The sequence below is a fragment of the Pelobates fuscus genome, chromosome 9 (assembly GCF_036172605.1).
Source record: "Pelobates fuscus isolate aPelFus1 chromosome 9, aPelFus1.pri, whole genome shotgun sequence".
Taxonomy (NCBI): domain Eukaryota; kingdom Metazoa; phylum Chordata; class Amphibia; order Anura; family Pelobatidae; genus Pelobates; species Pelobates fuscus.
Window position 1 is genome coordinate 106573700 of NC_086325.1, and position 19840 is coordinate 106593539.

Genomic DNA, 19840 nt, shown 5'->3' on the forward strand with positions numbered 1-19840 from the left:
GCTATAAATGTACTAGAAGTTATATTTCTACATAAGTATACTTACAATATATATATATATATATATATATATATATATATATATATATATATATATATATAAAACTCACTACATCCAAAGTAGTCTTAGAAGTGCATTGGGACATGTAATCATGAGTTTAAAACCACTCCATGTTTGAGGATCACCACTTTCTGATAAGGTGAAAATTCCTTTTTAAGACTACGCTGAATTCATAATATGACCTAAGTACATTACTCTCATAAATCCTTCTAAAACTCAAATCCATGTCTCCATCTGGTTCTGTCTTGCAGTGATAATGTGGATTCATTCTGCCTTCATATCGCTGAGGATGATGGAGAAGTTGACACAGATTTCCCCCCTTTGGATTCCAATGAGCCAATACACAAGTTTGGTTTCAGTACACTTGCTCTGGTGGAGAAGTACTCTTCCCCAGGATTGGCGGCAAAGCAGTCTCTCTTTGTCAGGATGTGAGTATTTATTATTGTATCAGATCACTTAACTACAGCTATGGCTACGATGATTGAGGATTATTTGAATTGTAGGTCACAAACATCTGGGTTTCTGAAATTCGTCATCACCGTACTACTATCTTTTTATGGTGAAATTCAAAATCTTAAGGATCAGTGGAATAATCCAGTCCTACCAAAATAGCCTTTAACGGTGCTCTATCAAAAGATCCCACTCATTTAACAATCACAGCGCTATATAGAGCTTAAAATGCAAAATAAGTACAATATTTCATACTAGCAGAGGGTCTTTAGGGACCAGACTGTGATACTTAAGGAGTTATTATTGTGGTTTTTAAGGTTGTAAGTCTGTTTAAAGGTTTAAAGTTCCTTTAGGGTTTTATTGCTTCAGAGAAGTGGGTACATGCTGTATATTTCAGGAGAGGGCCAGGAAAACTGTAGTCTGCAACTCTGCCACGGTCAGACTCAGAGTATTCCTCCTGCAAGCCCTGGCCATTCAGAGGCATGACACTAAACAGTCCCTCACCACCAGATCACCAAGAACCATCATGCCCCCTCTCCCTGGCCAGGGATAAGAAGCAGAGAGGGGAGAATAAACAATAAAACAAGCAAAAATATTACATTTAAATAATAATACAATACATCCCACACCACTATACACATATACATTTCCTCCCTTACCCAGTCACACACACACATACTGCAACTTCTTCACACATTGGTGTCAAACTACACATTATATCTCCTGCAAACACACACTACATCCCCTACAAACACATTACTTTCTAGTTAATACCAACAGAGTTGTGGTGGGGAAAAAAGTGTGGATGAAAACACCTTCCACCCGAAGTAAGTGCATAGTTAATACATTGCTAAACACAAATACACACACCAGTCAAGCCATAAGACTTGCTTTTCCCACAGAGAGCACTGTTAAAGTGCATCATGCTGAAGAGTTGCATTAACAATGAAATAGCTGTCCATGAGTGATTCAATGGCTTTGCTCCTCTTCCTGAGTTGTATTTCAAAGCTGTTGTATACAGCAGACACACACTCCAAGGAATCCATGTATAAAGTGGAATTATGAGGCAAAAATTAGCTTTGTTGAGCTCATTTGCATGCACCTACCCAGAATCCCTTGCAGTAGTGAGAGCACTGTTAAAGTGAGATTTCTGTGGGAAAAGCAAGTCTTATGGCTTGACTGGTGTGTGTATTTGTGTTTAGCAATGTATTAACTATCCACTTACTAGTTAAAATATATGGCTGTGTCTTGTATTCTAGTGTGTCTTATATTCCAAAAAATACAAAGAATGACAAAGTATAAATAGAACTCATGTCTCAGCAAAGTGATAAGTCATTACATTTCACCCCTCTGCTGCAGTTTGGCTTATTAGCCTCTGAAAAAGGAAATGTAAGATGCAAAGCATGAACCGTGCATCGTTTAAGAGAAGAACGGGGTTAAAATAAAGTGTCATTTTATCATTGTTCTTCCCTAAAATGAGTAGGAGAAACTGGCGCAAGATAAATTGACGCAGGAGTTTATACCCAGTAAGTGACCTTGCATTTAGAAAGTGAATATCAGGATTAGCCCATTATGCTAACCTACCTTTCCGCATCTTCCTTCCAAACCTGCATTAGCAGAAACACAGCAGAGGGGCAGTACTTCAAGTTCTGACTTGTTTTTTATTTATTTTTTTTGTCATGCCATTCCAAAATGGTGTGACAAAGTGGGCTGTCTTAAAGACTATTTGCCCCCCACCCATTAGACTGAGCTGTAATTTATTTTTATTTTTTTTTATAAATTCTTTATTTTCTGCGTGCATGGAATAACAGAACATCTTATGTTGCCACAACAGCATTAATAAGTATAGCAATAACACAGAAGGTCACATATGTGGCTTTGAGATAACGGCACATTTTTTAAATATTATTACGAAAAGCAAGGCTGTTACGCTATGGCAGTGGAGTGCTGTGATAGCTGACATTTAAGTTAGATCAGAGCATAAGATTAAAGTCAAACAATACATTCAACAGGTGCGCTGACTGCAGCGTTGAGTGTAAGCTTAAAAATTAAGTTAAGCAAAATTATGTGATTAAATACAAGCAATATGTTACTGCAACGGGTGCTCTGAGTCTATGTGTATGTGGACCTTGAATAATCAGAGACAAGGTGTCCCTGGGTGTGTAAGGTCAGCTCAGGCTGGCGTGTATCCAAGTGGTGGTTTACGACAAGTAGAGAGTTATGCGTTTGGTAACAGGGAGTGTCAACTAGTAGCGTGCATTATACATCTGCTTCCCTGCACTTTTTATAAAATTAAGCTTGAACATCAGAATACTCGTGTGGTTAGAATAAAAATAAAACTGAAGCTACGTAATTATCAAGGCAATAACAGTATACATACAGGTATTGCTTATCACACGGGTGGGACATAGAGAGCATGCAATAGGAGGCACAATAGGTAACTTGAGAGAGGTGTACTCATGGCTGTTGGGTATACTGGAAATATGTTTCACATCGAAAGTCAGGGGGAATAAGAAGCAGGAAAGCGTCCGGTTTGTATGTGGACTGTATGCCAAATCCCCCTTTTTTGTGGGTAAGGTGGAGGGTCATTAAGTCCTTGCGGTTCAGGCATTTTCATCCTATGCCCGTCTAAGGGTGTATAGAGTCCCGAAGCCAAGGTGGGCGCTGCCCCCGATTATTGAGGATCGCCGGGTATGGGCTTTCACTGGTAGGGTTCCCCACTGTACCTCGATTATGTTGTGCATCCCGCCAGCCAGCAATCTCGCTGTGTCCTGTTCGGCGTTGCGGTGAGGTTTTAGAGTTCCCCTGTGCAGGGAGGTGCCCGCTCTGTCGAGGGTTGCTGGCGCCGTCAGGCAGAAAACAGGCCGGGCACACTGGCGGGAGTCATTCTGGGGCGTGGGGGTGTGAGTGCCGGAGTCCGGCGAACTCGGAGCACCCTTGGTCCCAGTTGATTCTTGGCTGCGTTTCCGCTGGGAGGCCGCCTTTGCTTCTCGTGGGGGGATCTCCCATATGCGGCGCCTGGTAGCCGGGCGGATCCAGGCCCGCATCTCTCTTATCACTCGCTTGTAGGGCTGTCTCCGGGTATTGTGCCCCCTCCACAGGTGTGTGCATAGCTGATTGAAGAACTCCAGGGTGTCCCTGGGTGGCTTAATAATTGTATGTTTGGCCTTGGGTTGCGTCCGTACCTCCATCTCAGTGAGGCCTAGTCGGTCTCGCTTAGTTTTGGGTTGTGTCGCTTGGTCTGACAGCTGTGTGGGGATGACCGTCCCCTGCGAGGATCGGGATGTCCCCCGCCGGTCCAAAGGGGGTGGTAGCAGGGCTGAGGTGAAGTCTTGTTTGTGAGCGCATCCCGAGATGGTTTAACTTCAAGGAGCACTGCGAGTGTTTGATTACTTTCTATTGCAGTCATGCAATTGTAGACATTATACTGTATTAGTTATGGTGCTATGAGTCTCCAGGAGCCATTCCAGGTAAATTCTAAAACAGTTTGACATTTTCTTGTCTGTTTTGGGCATCATTGGCCCTTTCTCGTCTGCAGAACTATGCTAAATTAGTAGTTCATAATTCTGCATTAGAATAACAGTGCATACCATATTTTCTTAACTGAGTGCACCAACTGACCCTCTAAGCCAGTAAATACTGTTCACATATGCTGTCTGCTCTGACAGTACACAATAAGCAATCTGATCCTGTCTTGGTCAAGAAATGCTCCTAGTCTGTATCAACCCATCTGGGACAGCTCAAAAGATGATTTTGATGATAATGCTGAGGTATCCAAGGAGGATGCCAACCATTCCGAGAGGTCCCTTTTTCTTGCTGTAAGTGTTGCACGTTTTGAAATTCAAGGATGCTCCACAACTGTCCTTTTCTAGGGTGTCTACTTTAGATTAGGTCCTCCTGAAAACCACATAAGGCTCATGCTTTTTTGTTAATCAGACTGTGTCCTCCATTATTAAACCTGAGAGAAACTTTTTTTATTTTCAACATATATACCTGGCCACCCCTAAAGAGGCAAGACTGTGGGAGTCTGTTCCTAATGTTGCAAAACTTTTGTATGTTGTTCAAGACTATACTATTCCATTGCATGGTAGGTCTTTCCTTAAGGATCATATGGACCGTAGAAGAAACAATTGTGTGAGTTATAGGCGCTATTTTTTGTGTAATAATTTTTCAGTAATAGCAGCTAGTACACTTTATGGGTGCTCCAAAAATCACCCACTATTTTGATAAAGTACAATAGGAACACACAGCGGAGATAGAGAGTGAGAAAAAGCCCTCTACCACTCTGTGGGACAGTAGTGCAGCGCTGTACAATAAATTCAACTCACCCTATTTGAGTTGATTGGACAATTCGACTCGGTCACATATATTTGCATGTAAAAAGAAACAAAATAAAGACTGTATAGTGCAGAGTTGTTACAACCAGTGGGTGGAGTTAAATGTAAACTAACACACTCACATGCTTGTGAGCCTTTTTAGAAAACAGGCTCTAAAATCCTCAGCGAGTATGTTTTAGGGTAACATACACCCCCCTTTTCAAATCTTCTCAGAGATTGTGCTTTCAATATGCGTTATGAGGAAAGGAGACACAAAAGAATTTACACTCTAAGTGAGATCTGTAAATGCAGAGCAAAGTTGTAAAAGATTTCACAGAATATGCTCACCTGGCTCAGAGCCTTCCAAAACTGGCTCTGAGTATATAAGTATATTGTCAAATATGGGTGACAACTCATGTGAGTGTGTTAGTTTACATTTAACTCCACCCACTGGTTGTAACAACTCTGCACTATACAGTCTTTATTTTGTTTCTTTTTACATGCAAATATATGTGACCGAGTCGAATTGTCCAATCAACTCAAATAGGGTGAGTTGAATTTATTGTACAGCGCTGCACTACTGTCCCACAGAGTGGTAGAGGGCTTTTTCTCACTCTCTATCTCCTCTGTGTGTTCCTATTGTACTTTATCATATGGACCGTGTTCAGAAAGAATGCTTTGCACAGCCTTCCAACTTTGTATGGACGTTTTCACCCTATGATTGGCCTGACTGATGTATCAGTCTTTTCATCCCTGTCATGTGAGAGACTTTCTGATAGGACTTTGCAGTCTCTCTTGTGCAGTGCCACATGTCACTTTGTTTTTGCCCATTATCTTTAAGGTGCCAGAGATAAAAATGTTTATGTACCTGCTGTGTTTTTGTCCCTACAAGTTACACAGTGGCTGTCAGGAGTCTGTTCCTCCTTTGGGAAGTTACTCCTTCAAGAAAAGGTTGTAAGTTGGACTCCTAGTTCAAATCCTTCTAGGCAAAAAAGCCTGCCATCTTTTCCAAGACCACCTAAGGCTCCCTCTCACCACCTCCCTCAGTGCCAATGGTGGAAGGGGTAAAGTTCCTCTGCATTCCACAAAAGACCCTCGGCCTTGGATACCGTAACATTAGGGAAACCTCCACAAGCTGTCACTCCCGTCCTCCTGGGGATTGCTTTTATCTGTTTCCAAAGATCATGTTTTGGCTTAGGTACTTTAATTAAAATCATAAAAAAGCAATAACTTACCTGGAATCCAGTGCAGAAAGCTCTACTTGCTGTATTCCACTCCCGTCAAACGTCATTGGTGCCCTCGCCAGGTCATATCAAACGCTTCTCGTGGAGAAGGAACACTGCACATACAGATTCCTACCACCATGACCACGTTTTAAAGCAGAAGTGGAAGCCGAAGGAGCTGCTTTTTTATTTATGAATATTATTAAAGTTTTCTGCCTTGTCCTTTTGTATTGCTTGCACGATGTACAGGCACTGGTTAATTTATTCAGTGTTCTTAGCAGATTTTTCTTATTATTATAAATAACAAAAAAAGGTATGCTTGACTTTCCAATGTCATAAGGTTACATAGGTCAAATTGAGTAACATATCACCATGTGTTGACAGGTGCTTAGTGCCTTTACTCTGAGATTCTGAGCATCATTACAGTAATTTTCTGGAAATTGTTAGCAGTTGTGTTTTATTTTGAATGGGAACCCTATTCCTTTGGTTACAGACATTTGCGTATAATGTTGACCATCTCAACTAGTTACCCAGGACATGAATCCTTTGATCAGCATGTACAAGCTAGCCCACCCAGCAGTGAAATTATAAGCACATGCAGTGTGAAAGGGAGTTGTAAAGAACTGAGTTGAAGAGTTTGACATAATCAAGAAGTGATAACAAGAAAAATAATCTTAAAAAAAAAAAGAAGTAAAAAGTATAGTCTGCCCTGCTCTTTGACATTTTTGCTTTTACAACCTTCTCGTATAACTAGCAAAATTACCCACCTGGGGTGAGAAGACTGGTGATTTTAACACTGTTCTTATAATGTTGTTTGTCAAATGTCACACAAAGTTTTTAAAGGAGACCTTAATTGTAGAGTATGCAGTTTAAGTATGCTTTTAAATTATGCCATTTTAATTCAGTTAGATAATTGGAGCATTGGCAATCTGTTGCATTTAGCAGCTCACACAAACCCAACTTGTTTTTGTACAAAGAAACAAAAGAAATGAATAAAATGTATTGAAGATAAATTATTTGAACTCATCAAAATGAAGGCATCCTACAATCACAAGTATCAACTGTAATACCATTACATACATCTTTATGTGATTTTACTCTGCTAGTGCTATGTTATATCTTGCTACAGCCTTTGAAAAACATTTTTTTTTTATTTAATTGGATCTTGAGCAAAACATGAAAGGTTTTTAAAAAACAAAACTTTGAAAACTTGCAGATATTAAAATGGAACTATAAGCACCCAGACCACTTTAGCTCATTGAAGTGGTCTGTGTACAGTGTTTCTATTTCACTTAGTGCTACAATGTTAAACATTGCAGTTCCAGAGAAACTGCAATATTTACATTGCAGCACTAAGTCTACCTCCAGTGGCTGTCTACCAGATAGTCACTAGAGGCGCTTCCTGGATCCAAACGTACCTTAGGTCCGGTAAGTGGCGCTGGATGTCCTCAAACTCTGCATTGATTCAATGCTTTCCTGTGGCGAGGTCTAATGCACGCACATTAGCGTTGGCTCGTCACCAGACAGAAGAGGAGGTGGAGCCATAACCCAGCACCGAGGGACATCGGCGCTGGGGTAAGGTAAGTAAATAAAGGGTTTTTAACCCTTTATTCACTGACTGGGGTGGGCGCCAGGGAGAGGTGATAATGCAGCTTTCTATTCCTGGCACTTATCGTATCCCTTTAATTGTTTATCATTGCACAATAGGTATTGCTTAATAAATCTGTATGTAGTGAATATACATAGGTTGTGTGTTATTAATTTGACAGGGTTAGCAAATTATAGCAGATTATCTGTAAGTGCGCATTTAGTTATTCCCATAAAGTCGAGGAAATGTAACATGGAGGTCAAGTGCCATATTAAACAATATGGACATCTCTGACTTACTCCCTGTTCAAGGGTGATGTCTGAGGAATTATCTTATTTAATAAGAAAGGTTAAAGTGGATTCAACATGTAAATTTTGTAAAATTGACAATAATGGAGCTGATAGAACTGAATTTGTAAGTGTTTCCTGAATATTCTATTAAATAAATTTACAGCATCAAAACTAGATATTGGAGATATGAAAATTGAAGAGTTGGGGATACACAGATTACAACTTCTATGGCTCTACTGCTTCCACAGATCAATGTCTTCCTGAGGTGTGAAACCTAATTTTTCTTAACTGAGAATTGTACATGCAATTGGTCAGGGAAAAGACCATAGAATTTGGCTAATCAAGTGAACAATTTGCCCACCCTATAACCCCACCTAAAATAAAATTTGTATGTCAATGCAATAAAAGTGCAGCCGCTAAGGTTTGTAATGTAATGATGTTGAAGGTTGTCGGAGATATTAAGTATGTTGTACTTAATTTTGCTTTGACTGTGAAATAGATCTAAGACAGGGACCAACAATGCTACAGCTTTAAGCATACCCTTAGGATGCTAGCTTATACATTAATTGATGTTCTGGGGGCTGTCCTCTGAAAACTTTTCTCAAAACTTGGCTCTTTGTCCAGAAGGATAAAAAGGTGTTGATTAGCTCTGCACACTAAGTAGATATACTTCTAAGTAGGAGCAAGGCCAGATATTCTAAATTGGATGATGGCTCATACACTCGTCCTGGATGGTACCTTCACCAGAAGTTGTAAATTAAATTTCTATAGGGGGGGGGGGCACTTTTTTATTGCTCCCTTCCTTGTGAAAAGAACGTGAACATTTTGTTCATGGGCTTGAGCAACAAATCTAAACCTAGCATGGTATATTTATTTTTGAAATGAGAGCAATGAATAATAATTTAGCTTTTAGAGGAAGCTGTAATTAACATATAGTGCATGAAGCATACTATGCTTTGGCTGATGGCACACTCAGTATTATGGAAGTATGTGGGTGCACACGAAGCCCACTTCTACCACGATAGCTGTGTTATCTATTGTTTAAAAGCCAAAGAGTCATATGCTAAAGTTTTGAAGTAATAATATCTGTAAATTGTATATATAAGTGAAATGTTTATATTTTATATACACAAGTGACCTTTTTAGAGCCAGTCATAATGTCAGTGAAGTTTTTTTGTTGTTGTGTTTTTTTTGTTTTTTTCTCTGGTTGTACTTGCAGTAAAAAGTTCATAAATACTATGATTCTTAGTCTATTTCAACTATGTTTTATACCATATTAATCATCTGATATGATATATTAATAATCTAATATGCATATTTATGACAAATCATCATTTAAATGTTTTTTTTGTTTTTTTTTTAATGCGTGTAAGAATGGCTTATTTCCAATCCTTGTCTTTTTATAGGAATATTGATAAGGACAGCAGCAAACAGATTGTAAATTAGATTATGCTAACTCAATATTAATTTTTGGAGTGGCTAGATTGTTGTTTTCTTTTGTTTGGATTTTTATTGATAATCAGTGTGGGATTAGAACCATAATAAATAATTCTTAAATTAAGTTGCCTCCACCAGGCAGTGCCAAAGCAAACAAAGGGCTGGCTATGTGTTTTTCTGAATTCCATTCAACCCTTGGCTGTGAATGACCTGCAGGGAATCCTCTACAGACATGTCCAAAGGCAATCAATAACTGAGATTGGGCAGAACAAGGGGCCCAGTCGGCTCACGCCCAGAGGACCTTTGCCCAATTGGGAAGACAGGACACAAAATATAGTCATTAGCTGTCTCGGTTATGCCAAGAACAGACATACATCTGTGTCTCTTTGTGCTACAGCCAGAGAGCATTCATAACCAAACCTGGCATTTTCCATGGGTTCCCATATCAGTCCAGATCTACTCTTACATACTGCAGGGATTTTTTAGAAGCGTATTATTTGCCTAATGATTTCTTAACATTAAGGTTGGATGAAAATAATATTTTTCAATCATTTTTAATGACTTTGAGTGCGCTTTAGCTCATTCATTAATATGTTCAGCCTTTCTTTTGCCATCTTTGTTTAAATCTATCCCATGCATCAAAAGTTCAAGTGAACCTTCATGAACCCTGTGCTTTTTAAAAAGTCACACTTTTCAGTGAATAAACGTTAAGTATCTGCGTATCTCTGTAACAATAATTTTTAACACATACGTGTTTGGGTGACTGATTTGTGAGTACTGTAAAATGCTGACCAGAAGATCTGGCGCAAGGTTTCAATTCTGAAGCATGCTTTACAATTTATTATATTGACTTGATTTTCTTCCTTAATACATACTTTGTTTTAGCTGACTTTGTTTAGTCATTAACACTTTGTTACAAATGGAACTTGTAGTTACAGATCCCTCTGTTACCCCCCAAAACCCACACTAGCACAGAATGTGTTAACTGGCAAAGCAATTGCGTAAAAGCTTCATCTTCCTCACATCAGCATTAATTTATAAACTTTGACTTGGGCCTAGGAGGCATGCCAGACAAATAGCAACATCTTTCCTTCCCCCTCTTCCTCACATAACCCCACCTCCCCCTCACACCTCCTATGCTTCAAATCTCCCCCTGCACCTACTGAAAAAGGCTGCAGCCATAAAGGAAGATGGAGAGACCCGTTAGCTGAGAATGATCGCTATCATTAAAGGCAGGAGGAGGTTTCACTTATCACCGCAGGCTTTATACATGGCAGGTTGGATGAGGCGTCCACAGGTAGAGCAGGAGGATACAAATTACAAGGGTCCTGCATTTGTTCTCCGCATTCAGTAACAAAAGCAAATCCTAATGAAAGATCACAGGAGACCATCTTTTATTTTCACTTGCACGATCCATCATGAATGGCCTGGCTTATGTTCTTAACCCAGACGAAACTAAGTCACTTTGCAGGATAAGTTTCACATTTACTAAGGAAAAGTGCTAGATTGCAGAAAAAATAGCATGAAACATCCTGACAACAAAAATATTTGAAAAACAGATTGAGGAACAAACACAAATAAATACACGTTTGTGTGTGTGTGTGCACTTTTTTTTTAATCTGAATTCTGTATATGTTTGATAAATGCGGGTTTTCATGAGCTGTAAGCCATAATCATCGCACTTATGACAAATCACGGCTTGAACTATCTTGCTTTGCATGTAATGCGTCTATCTCATATATTAGTTTCCCTTTTTACGTTGCATTACTGAAATAAATGAACTTTTGCACAATATTCTAATTTTTCGAGTATCACCTGTACTTCCCAAGTGTTCCACTTTAGGATGGAAAATAACTTTGAAACTCAAACCCTCTGCATGGTCTTTATGTAGTTCAGATTTTTTCATATGGATAGCGTCAGTAAGGCTTTTGCCTCTGTTGCGGAGGGAAGGACAGGTAAGGTCTATTAATAAATTGAAATAGATAACTTACAAAACCTTCCTTAATTCATTCTCCCATAGCATATAAAACTGGACACCAACTATCCTTACCCAGTATCTGTCTGTCCCTTTAAGGGGAGAGGATAGGCAGGGAGTTCCGTTTTTATTTTATGAGGCAGCAGGTGGAATTGCATGGGAACTGTATCACAGTTGTGGCTGCATTATAATGGAGGTTCAATGTGTTGGCATCCTCCTCTGGGGTCCATTGGCCTAGTGCTGCTCCTCTCTTCATTGCCTAGTCCTTGCCACGTGCAGGAAATGGTGTTGGCATGCTGCGAACATTGCATACTGTGACAGAGAAGTGGATTGCTTGCACTGTGCTGCTCCTCTCTTCATTGGTTCAAATGGGTTCCACTGAGCTCTGCTAAGCATGTGAGAAGAAATCACAGCACTTGGCGCCAAAATTCAAATGCTAAATGGTTAAATCCATAGAAGCTGATCAGAATGCTGGTTGTGAATCTCTTTAGATGCTGTGGGCTACACCAGTGCCCTAAGCACTACAATTTTTAAGGTAGGACTTTAAGTCCTATTGCTTTTAAATGGTTTCTCTTATTTCCTTATGACTCTGTTTAGTTTTACCTTTTTTTTTCAGGATGTTTAATCCAGCAGAATCAACTGAGAAAACTGAGACGGTTAAATTGGAATCAAAACCAAACATTTATGCTGTGCTATCTGTAACACTCTATTACCAGATGGTTCAAAGAGAAAACTGTGTAATCTTTGCTCATAGGAAGCTGCCTAGGCTTGACAAAATGAGAAAAATCATCTTTCCTCTCCTTGTTCCAGGAAAGTTTTCAAAAAACCTTTCTGGATGTAAGACAAGCAGCATTACAATCTATTCCTTCTCAGGAATTAAAGAGGCTTTTTTCTAAGGTGAAAAAAGGCCCAGATAATTGTCACATTCAAATTTAGAATGTGAATCTGTTTATTGAAAATATAGATCAAGTGAGAAAAGAGAGGAAGAAGGAGAATGCTTTCACGGGGACAAGAGACAAAAAACTTTTACTTTTCATCCAACCATGAATGTGGTCAAGTCAATAAATTGGAAGGCTCAAGACGAGTCAATTCAACATAAAACAGATGCTTAAAATGCTTGGGGATGAAGATGAAGCAAGAGCTTTATACCTATAATTCAATTTTGGGGCAAAAAAAAGACAACTCTCTCCCATTTGAGAGACATCCACTTTGAAAGACCAAATAGATAAGGAAGATGAAACCCGAGAAGACTACCCTTAAAGGAGATTCCAGTGAGCTGCAGTATGCAATGGATAAAAAGGCAGAATCACCTTTAGGAATATTATTCTCAACAAATACTGCACAAAGTTAGCTCTTATTTCAGGAACGTCCGTAACGAAGGTTCAACGTATTTGCCTGGGTTCCCTTAAAAATATTTATTTGGGGGAATCCAAGAAAGATTCTTTCTTATTCGTAACTTTCGGTTTAGAAGCTCATCTGGGTAGATATGCAACAAGGGAGCAAAGGACTTCTCAGGATTCCCAGAAGTCGTCAAATTACTGAGAACTCAAGGCAATCTTGTTGGCTGGACATCACATTCAAGTGAGATCAGACAATGCAACCAATGTGGCATATCTTAACAGGCAACAAGAAACTTGTTTCCAGGAGCACACATATTCTAAACTCCCTACTGGAATTGTCTCTAAAACAAGTCGTTGAGGAGCCAACTCGTAAAGAGGCCATACTAGATTTAGTGTTAACAGATGGAGTTTTGGTATCAGATATTACTGTAGGTGAAAGTTTAGGATTCAGTGATCATCAGTCAGTGTGGTTTAATATAAGAACAGTGACTGAGTCACACCACACAAAAACAAAAGTTTTAGACTTTAGAAAAACAGACTTTTCTAAAATTAGAATATGTGTAAAGGAGTCATTATCAGACTGAAGCAATTTAAATGGAGTACAAGAGAAATGGGATTATTTAAAAGTTGCACTACTGAAGGCAACAGAAAATTGCATTAGGCTTGTCAGTAAAAGCAAAAAATTCAAGAAACCACTGTGGTATTCCGCAGATGTGGCCAAAATAGTAAAAAACAAAAAGTTCGCATTTAGTAATTATAAAAAAAACAGAGTGAGGAAGACAGAATGATCTATAAGATTAGGCAAAAAGAGGCTAAGCAAGTTATAAGAGCTTCCAAATCACACACAGAAGAGAAAATATCACAGTCAGTAAAAAAGGGGACAAAACTTTTGTTTAGATACATAAATGAGAAAAGAAAAGTAAAACAAGGATTAGTTAGATTAAAAACAAAAGGGGGGGCGGAGCCAAGCTGCTGAACTGAATGACCGCACGTTGGAACTGCTCAGCACCAACAAGCCACATTAACACAGAATACAAGGCTATAAACTCTTCCCACATAACCCCAAAACAGAGCACCGGGAAGGTGAAGGCACCATGGGTCGTAAGAGCAAGAAAGCTAAGCCGGACAAGCCAAGCATGAGTAAGAACATAGGGGAACTCTGGCGACAGGTCCAAAGAGCTGGGGAACCCAAGATGGCCGCCTTCGCGGACTATGCCTCTGATATCTCTGAGGATTTCTCAGACGGAGCAATGGAGGAGCATGTACCTACACTACCGAACCCCAAGCCGCCACCCTTACCACCAGACTCGGCTCCAGTCACAACAGCAGTCCTAAAAGAATTGCTAGCGGGCCTTCAACACACACTACAGGCCGACGTGGCCCAAATCCGTCAAGACCTGAGAGCCTGTATGGGCACACTGGAAAGGAAAACCAGCCAAAATGCTCAGCAAATATTGCTTCTGCAGCAAACAGTATTAGAGCTGAAACAGCAACAAGCAAAAACAGACCTACGGCTTACGGCGGCAGAGGACCAAAGGAGGAGTCTAAACCTCAAGGTCAGGGGGATCCCTGAAGCAACAACGGAGGCAGAACTACCCCACCTGGTACGCAGACTTCTCCAAGCGCTTCTACCGCCCAAGCATGCGAAAACGGTGGAGAAAGAGGGGATGTTCCGCTTACCTAAACCGGTCAAGGCCCCATCCGAGGCACCACGAGACCTGATCATCCGGTTCCAGAGGAGTAAGGACAAAATGGCGGTCCTCAACGCGGTATGCAATCATTCCCCATACTCCTTCAAGAGCATGGCACTCTCCTTCTACGCAGACCTATCGGGATACACACTTGCCTGGCGCCGCTCTCTCCAACCTTTCACGTCCCTCCTACGAGCGAACAACATACAATATCGATGGAGATCACCCCGCACCCTGCAGGTACAACATGGAGACACCACGCACCCAGTTCACGATCTACAGGGAGCAAAGGGACTGGTGCCTACATTGGGGCTCCCAGGGGACTTCATGGCTAACTGCGGGTCGTTAACCACCGCCCACATCTGGAATCCAGCAACTGCACCTCCATTTGTCCCACGGGGCCCAAGGAAAGAAACCCATGCAGCAGCCACCACCTGAAGCACCTCGGACTGCAGGCAGAGAGACACTGTTGTCCCCTAACAATACCAGCCTGGTACCACCACAGCCTAATTTATTTTTCTATTAGTAATATTTTTTCAACCGTTTTTGATATGATCTGCCAATACCAGATAAGGGCATTGGGCTAACTGCAGGGCTAACTCAAAAGTTTTGAATTTATAAAGAGTTTAGCTAATTTAGTTTTTTCCTTTAAATATTCAGCGCAACACAAACAGGAGTACCCACATAAATAGCCCACTCTCAAATCGACCGACAGACCGAGTCAACGGTAACCCCCCCACCCCCCACGCCCTCAGGCGCCCACAAGAGCTTTGTATTTATTCCTATACAAAGCCTCAGATAGCCCAGACAAGGGTACAACTGTTCCCCAATACCAATATATCTATAGCAAGACAAACAATCCAAACATGATATAAGAGGCCCAGGCCTCAACATGAGAGGAACTAGACGTGTACACAGAGATATATACACACCACCTCACATAGTTAGATGCACTGCAGCATTTCACCTAACTGGGGTTGTATAAAAGGTTAAAATGTGCAGGGTGTTTGCATGCTAGGCCAACCACCCTTCATGATGGTTTTTACTATGGGGGGAGTAGCTACCGGGGCATATCGAGCATGTTTTGATATTACTCGCACTATATAATTAATTATATGCTCAGCGCTGATGTATACTGTTTAGCCTAACACTCCACTACTTGCCATTGATTGGCGCCATGTCAATGTTACCTATGTTTTCCTTAATTTTTTTCTATTTTTCTTTAATGCTTTTTTTATTACTTCACCTCTCGGTGTTTGTCGCAGCACACTGCAACGCAACGTCCATGATATGTATAGCCTATTTTTGAATAAGCGTAGATTTCAACTACTGTTTACTTTACTTACTCTAACATTCAGAGAAGCTGGTACAACCTAGCGACAAAAAGCAACATGTTTTACTAACATCATATATCTTCATATGTAGACTTAGCCTGTTTATTATATTGTAAAAATGTGCAGCTGTATCAAATGCTTTATCATTGTCAGATCCGGAAAGCTTACATTAGCTATTGTGGCATTGTGAGCTTGTTGTAATTGTCGCACTACAAAAATAAAGAATTACAAAAAAAAAAAAAGAAGGAAGGTATGTAGAAGAGGATAAAGGTCTAGCTGACTGCCTCAATGAATATTTTTGTTCGGTATTTACAGATGAAAATGAATGCCGTCACATTCTATGTTTCTCTCTGGCAAGATTATGTAGACTCTTTTTGTTTCAACATTTTGTTTCAGGGAGAAAAAAGGCACAACAGAAATTTAGAAATTGTTCAGTGAAAAAGTGGAAACTAGTGCATTCTATTGGAAACTAGACACATTCTATTGGTGAAGAAAGTCAGCTGCTCTTCCTATCTGCAGTTCATATAAAAGGGGAAAACAATATTTTGGCAGATGCTTTGAGCAGGAACCACTTGAAACAAGGAGATTGGTCTCTTTCTCGTCAGACAGTTCTGGGGGTAGTGTTTGAATTCAAAACTTAAGATATAGACCTGATGGCCCCAATAATGAACAGGAAAGTCAGAAGATTTGATTTCAGCCAGTCAGACAATCAGGACTTTGTGGATTCCCTAGCAATTACCTGGGACTTTCAACTGGCCTGCATCTTCCTGCCAGTTATTCTAATTCGAAGGGTTTAGCAGAAAATGTGCCTGAAAAAGGTAAGGATCATAGCAATTCTTCCTTTCTGGCTGGGAGGAGCTAGTTTTCTAATCTTCGAACATCTTGTGGTGGACCTCCTGGTACCTCGACTGGATACCTCCGGTAAACATATGCTTCCTAGCTATCGCTGGGACACTTTCAGCACTTCAGTCCCTAGCTGCCGCAGCTTGGCCAGGGTCTCGCCGTTGCTTCCCACCCTGGACCAGGATCCTGGGTCCAGATTCCAGCTCTCCTTCCAGGCAGATATCGTCCCCTCTGCCTTTTCCGCTGCAGCCTTTCTTCCAGGCAGGTATCCTCCCCTCTGCTTTCAGTGATTATAGTTATTGCCTTTACAAAGGCAACTGTGTCTCTCAGGCCTAGCTCTCTTGATTTATCCCAGGGCTAGAGGGATCCTGCAACCAGTAAACAGGTCTGAAGATTCTGTCACTAGGATCCCTACAAATCCACACAGGACACAAGTTCCAAAAGGAACTGACATGCAAAACTTTATTTTTCATGGGACTAGCCCATATGATCATTACATTTAAATTGCTGTGACAAACATAATAAAATTCAAATAACCAAAACATGTCATAAAATATACAGGAAATTATAATAGCATAAAACTTGTATATAAAGGGACGGGAAAGACAATAATTAACATAAAACATATCTCCTGCCTGCAGAAATAGCAATATGCAAATATACATGTGTAGTGCCCTACCAACAGAGAGCACTACACAGGCTCAATAGCCAAATCCAGGAGCAGGCAAAACCTTTAACAGTATACACACACACACAATTATAAACCATTACATTACACACACCCTGCACCTATAATGGGTACAGGGTGACTAAAACATAAGAAAAGTCAAACAACCTAAATAAATAGTCTGTCTGAAGGTCCAGGTAATAGTGACTACCGTCACATCTCTCAAAAGAAATCTTTTGGCATCTCTCACTTTCAGTAGAACTCTTGGAACACAAGCTGGTCTCTTTGAAGACTCTCAAGACATTAAATCCCTGGTATCTGAACGACAGATACCAAGCTTCACAGAATTAATCCCTGAAGTTACTGACATTCTGATTGCAGCCAAGAAAGAATCCAAGAGTAAAGTTTATTCCAGGATCTGGGAAGAATATCTCTGGATGTCAAAAGAGCCCTCCTCATATTATTGGAACATACTGAAGCTTTCGGAAAATCAGAGCATCTCATTTCCAAGGGAAGTAAGGCATCAAAAATGCCAATTGCAAGATAGATAATAGAAGTCATTCTACTGGCATTCTACTTGGTTAACAAACCTCTTCCTGTCATGATGAATACTCATACTTTGAGATCATACTTTACTCTCTCATGAACATCTAAAGCTTCAGATTCAGTGGAAAAATTGCTTTTCTGTACGATTAGCGATAGTATTGGCTCCCTCCTTTATTTATTTAAGTTCTGTAGTTTGCCATATACATTTGTGTCTTGTCAGTCCTGGGGAAGGATAGTTGGTGTTCAGTTGTATATACTATGGGAGGAGGGATTAAGATAGGTTTTATATATTATGTATCTAAATTTCTTTCTAGACCCTCCCCGTCCTTCCCTCCAGAACAGCCGCAAGACTGGTCTTTTCTTGAGTAAAAGGTTTTGTGATGTTTAAGGGGGAATCACAGAGTTCTACAGCCGTTATACTGACCATATTTTTACTAATTAGTGTATGTAAAATAATAATTTGACTATTTGAGTTACATGAAATTGTAATTGAATGAAATGTAATGTCAGAAAACTGAAGTGTCCCCTTTAACATTTGAGAATAGCCCCACCCCTGATCATATTCTATCCACACCCACTAAACGAATGCCTTTTAAAGTTGTGTTTAGTGTGATTGTTTATATGCCCTGTACCACTTGCATTGTATTGTAAGATATTACTCCATTGAACTGTAAACTGTCTAAATTAGCATAATAATACTTTTAGTTCAAAATACAATCTTAGATCAAATGTAACACTTAAAAAAAAAATCAAAAAAATAAAAGACCAGATGTCCAAACCTTAATTTTATCAGCCATCTATACACAGGATGTACGGTAAATTTAAAACCTTCCTAAAATTCTTAAGGAGGAATTTCAAATGACCTTTTACACAATGTGTTGCTAGCTGTGGATTCAAACATTTTGAAATATCTCCACCCACCATCCATCAATTAGCCCTTTATCTTGGTGTTATCATATGTAAACCTCAACACTCCATTCTCAGAAAATAACATATATGCTTAAATGGGAGATGGACTTACAATGAGCCTCTCTTTTGACGAAAGTCATCAACGCCCACCAAACAGTCACTAACCATACAAATCAAAATCAAAATGATTGAAGTGTTTAGTGTATCCTTACACTAAAGCTATGAGTCCATGTTCACTAGAAGATTAGCACTGAGTAGAGCTGTCCTGAGTTAGGATCCACAGCATTATTATAAAGCCATTAGCCAGAGCACTTAAGGATTTGCAGATTAAAAGAACACTATAGTTACCTAAACAACTTTAGCTTAATGAAGCAGTTTTAGTCTATAGATCATGCCTCTCAGGTTTTACTGCTCAATTAAGAAATAAGAAAATCTAAATTAAACAGAACTTGCAATAAAGAGAGGATAAACTTTAGATGACTCTTTACAGAAAGTGTTTAGGGAGGCTGTGCAAATCACATGCAGGGAGGTGTGACAAGGGTTCATAAACAAAGGGATTTAACTCCTAAATGATAGAGGATTAAGCAGTGAGGTTGCAGGGGCATGTTCTATACACCAAACCTGCTTCATCAAGCTAAAGTTGTTTTGGTAACTATAGTGTCCCTTTAAGAAGTGTCTGCCTCTTGAGGACTCTTCTAGTAGAAGGTTATTTATAAAGAATGATGCCTATAGGGCTCACAGGTTTAAGTTCTGCCCTACTAGTCAGGACTAAAAGTTTCTCACCACTGCAATCCTGGAGACTCCGTAGCACACTAATCAGGAGTGAATTACTACTCCCCGGGGATGAATTGTCACTCACCAATGAATAGTGTGCAATTTAAAAAAAAAATAAAAAAATTATTTACGAGTGTTTTATCTCAAAGCACAAAACAGTTGACATTTTGACAACACATCCTACTTCTTTTATGTTGCCCCTACCTGTTGAAAACATCCAGAAAAGTTACTATTAATTTTAAAAAAAGTTCATGGCCACTAATGTAGACACCAAAAGGTCCAGCATCTTTTAGGACTGCAGTTATATAAAATGTCTAATGACAACTTCTACTCTGTATTCTTTGTAAATGGATAGAACTTGAGATAACATATTCAGTGACCCAGAGCTGTGACACAT

General features: G+C 39.9%; 1 protein-coding gene across 1 annotated transcript in view; it reads left to right on the top strand.

Moving 5' to 3' along the window:
• MAPKAP1 (MAPK associated protein 1) overlaps positions 1-19840 on the top strand; it is a 180254-nt gene that overhangs the window by 71978 nt on the left and 88436 nt on the right. The window contains exon 5 of the mRNA XM_063431062.1: positions 312-488. Within this exon, the coding sequence (XP_063287132.1) occupies positions 312-488 (177 nt within the window). The remainder of the gene's footprint in view (positions 1-311; positions 489-19840) is intronic.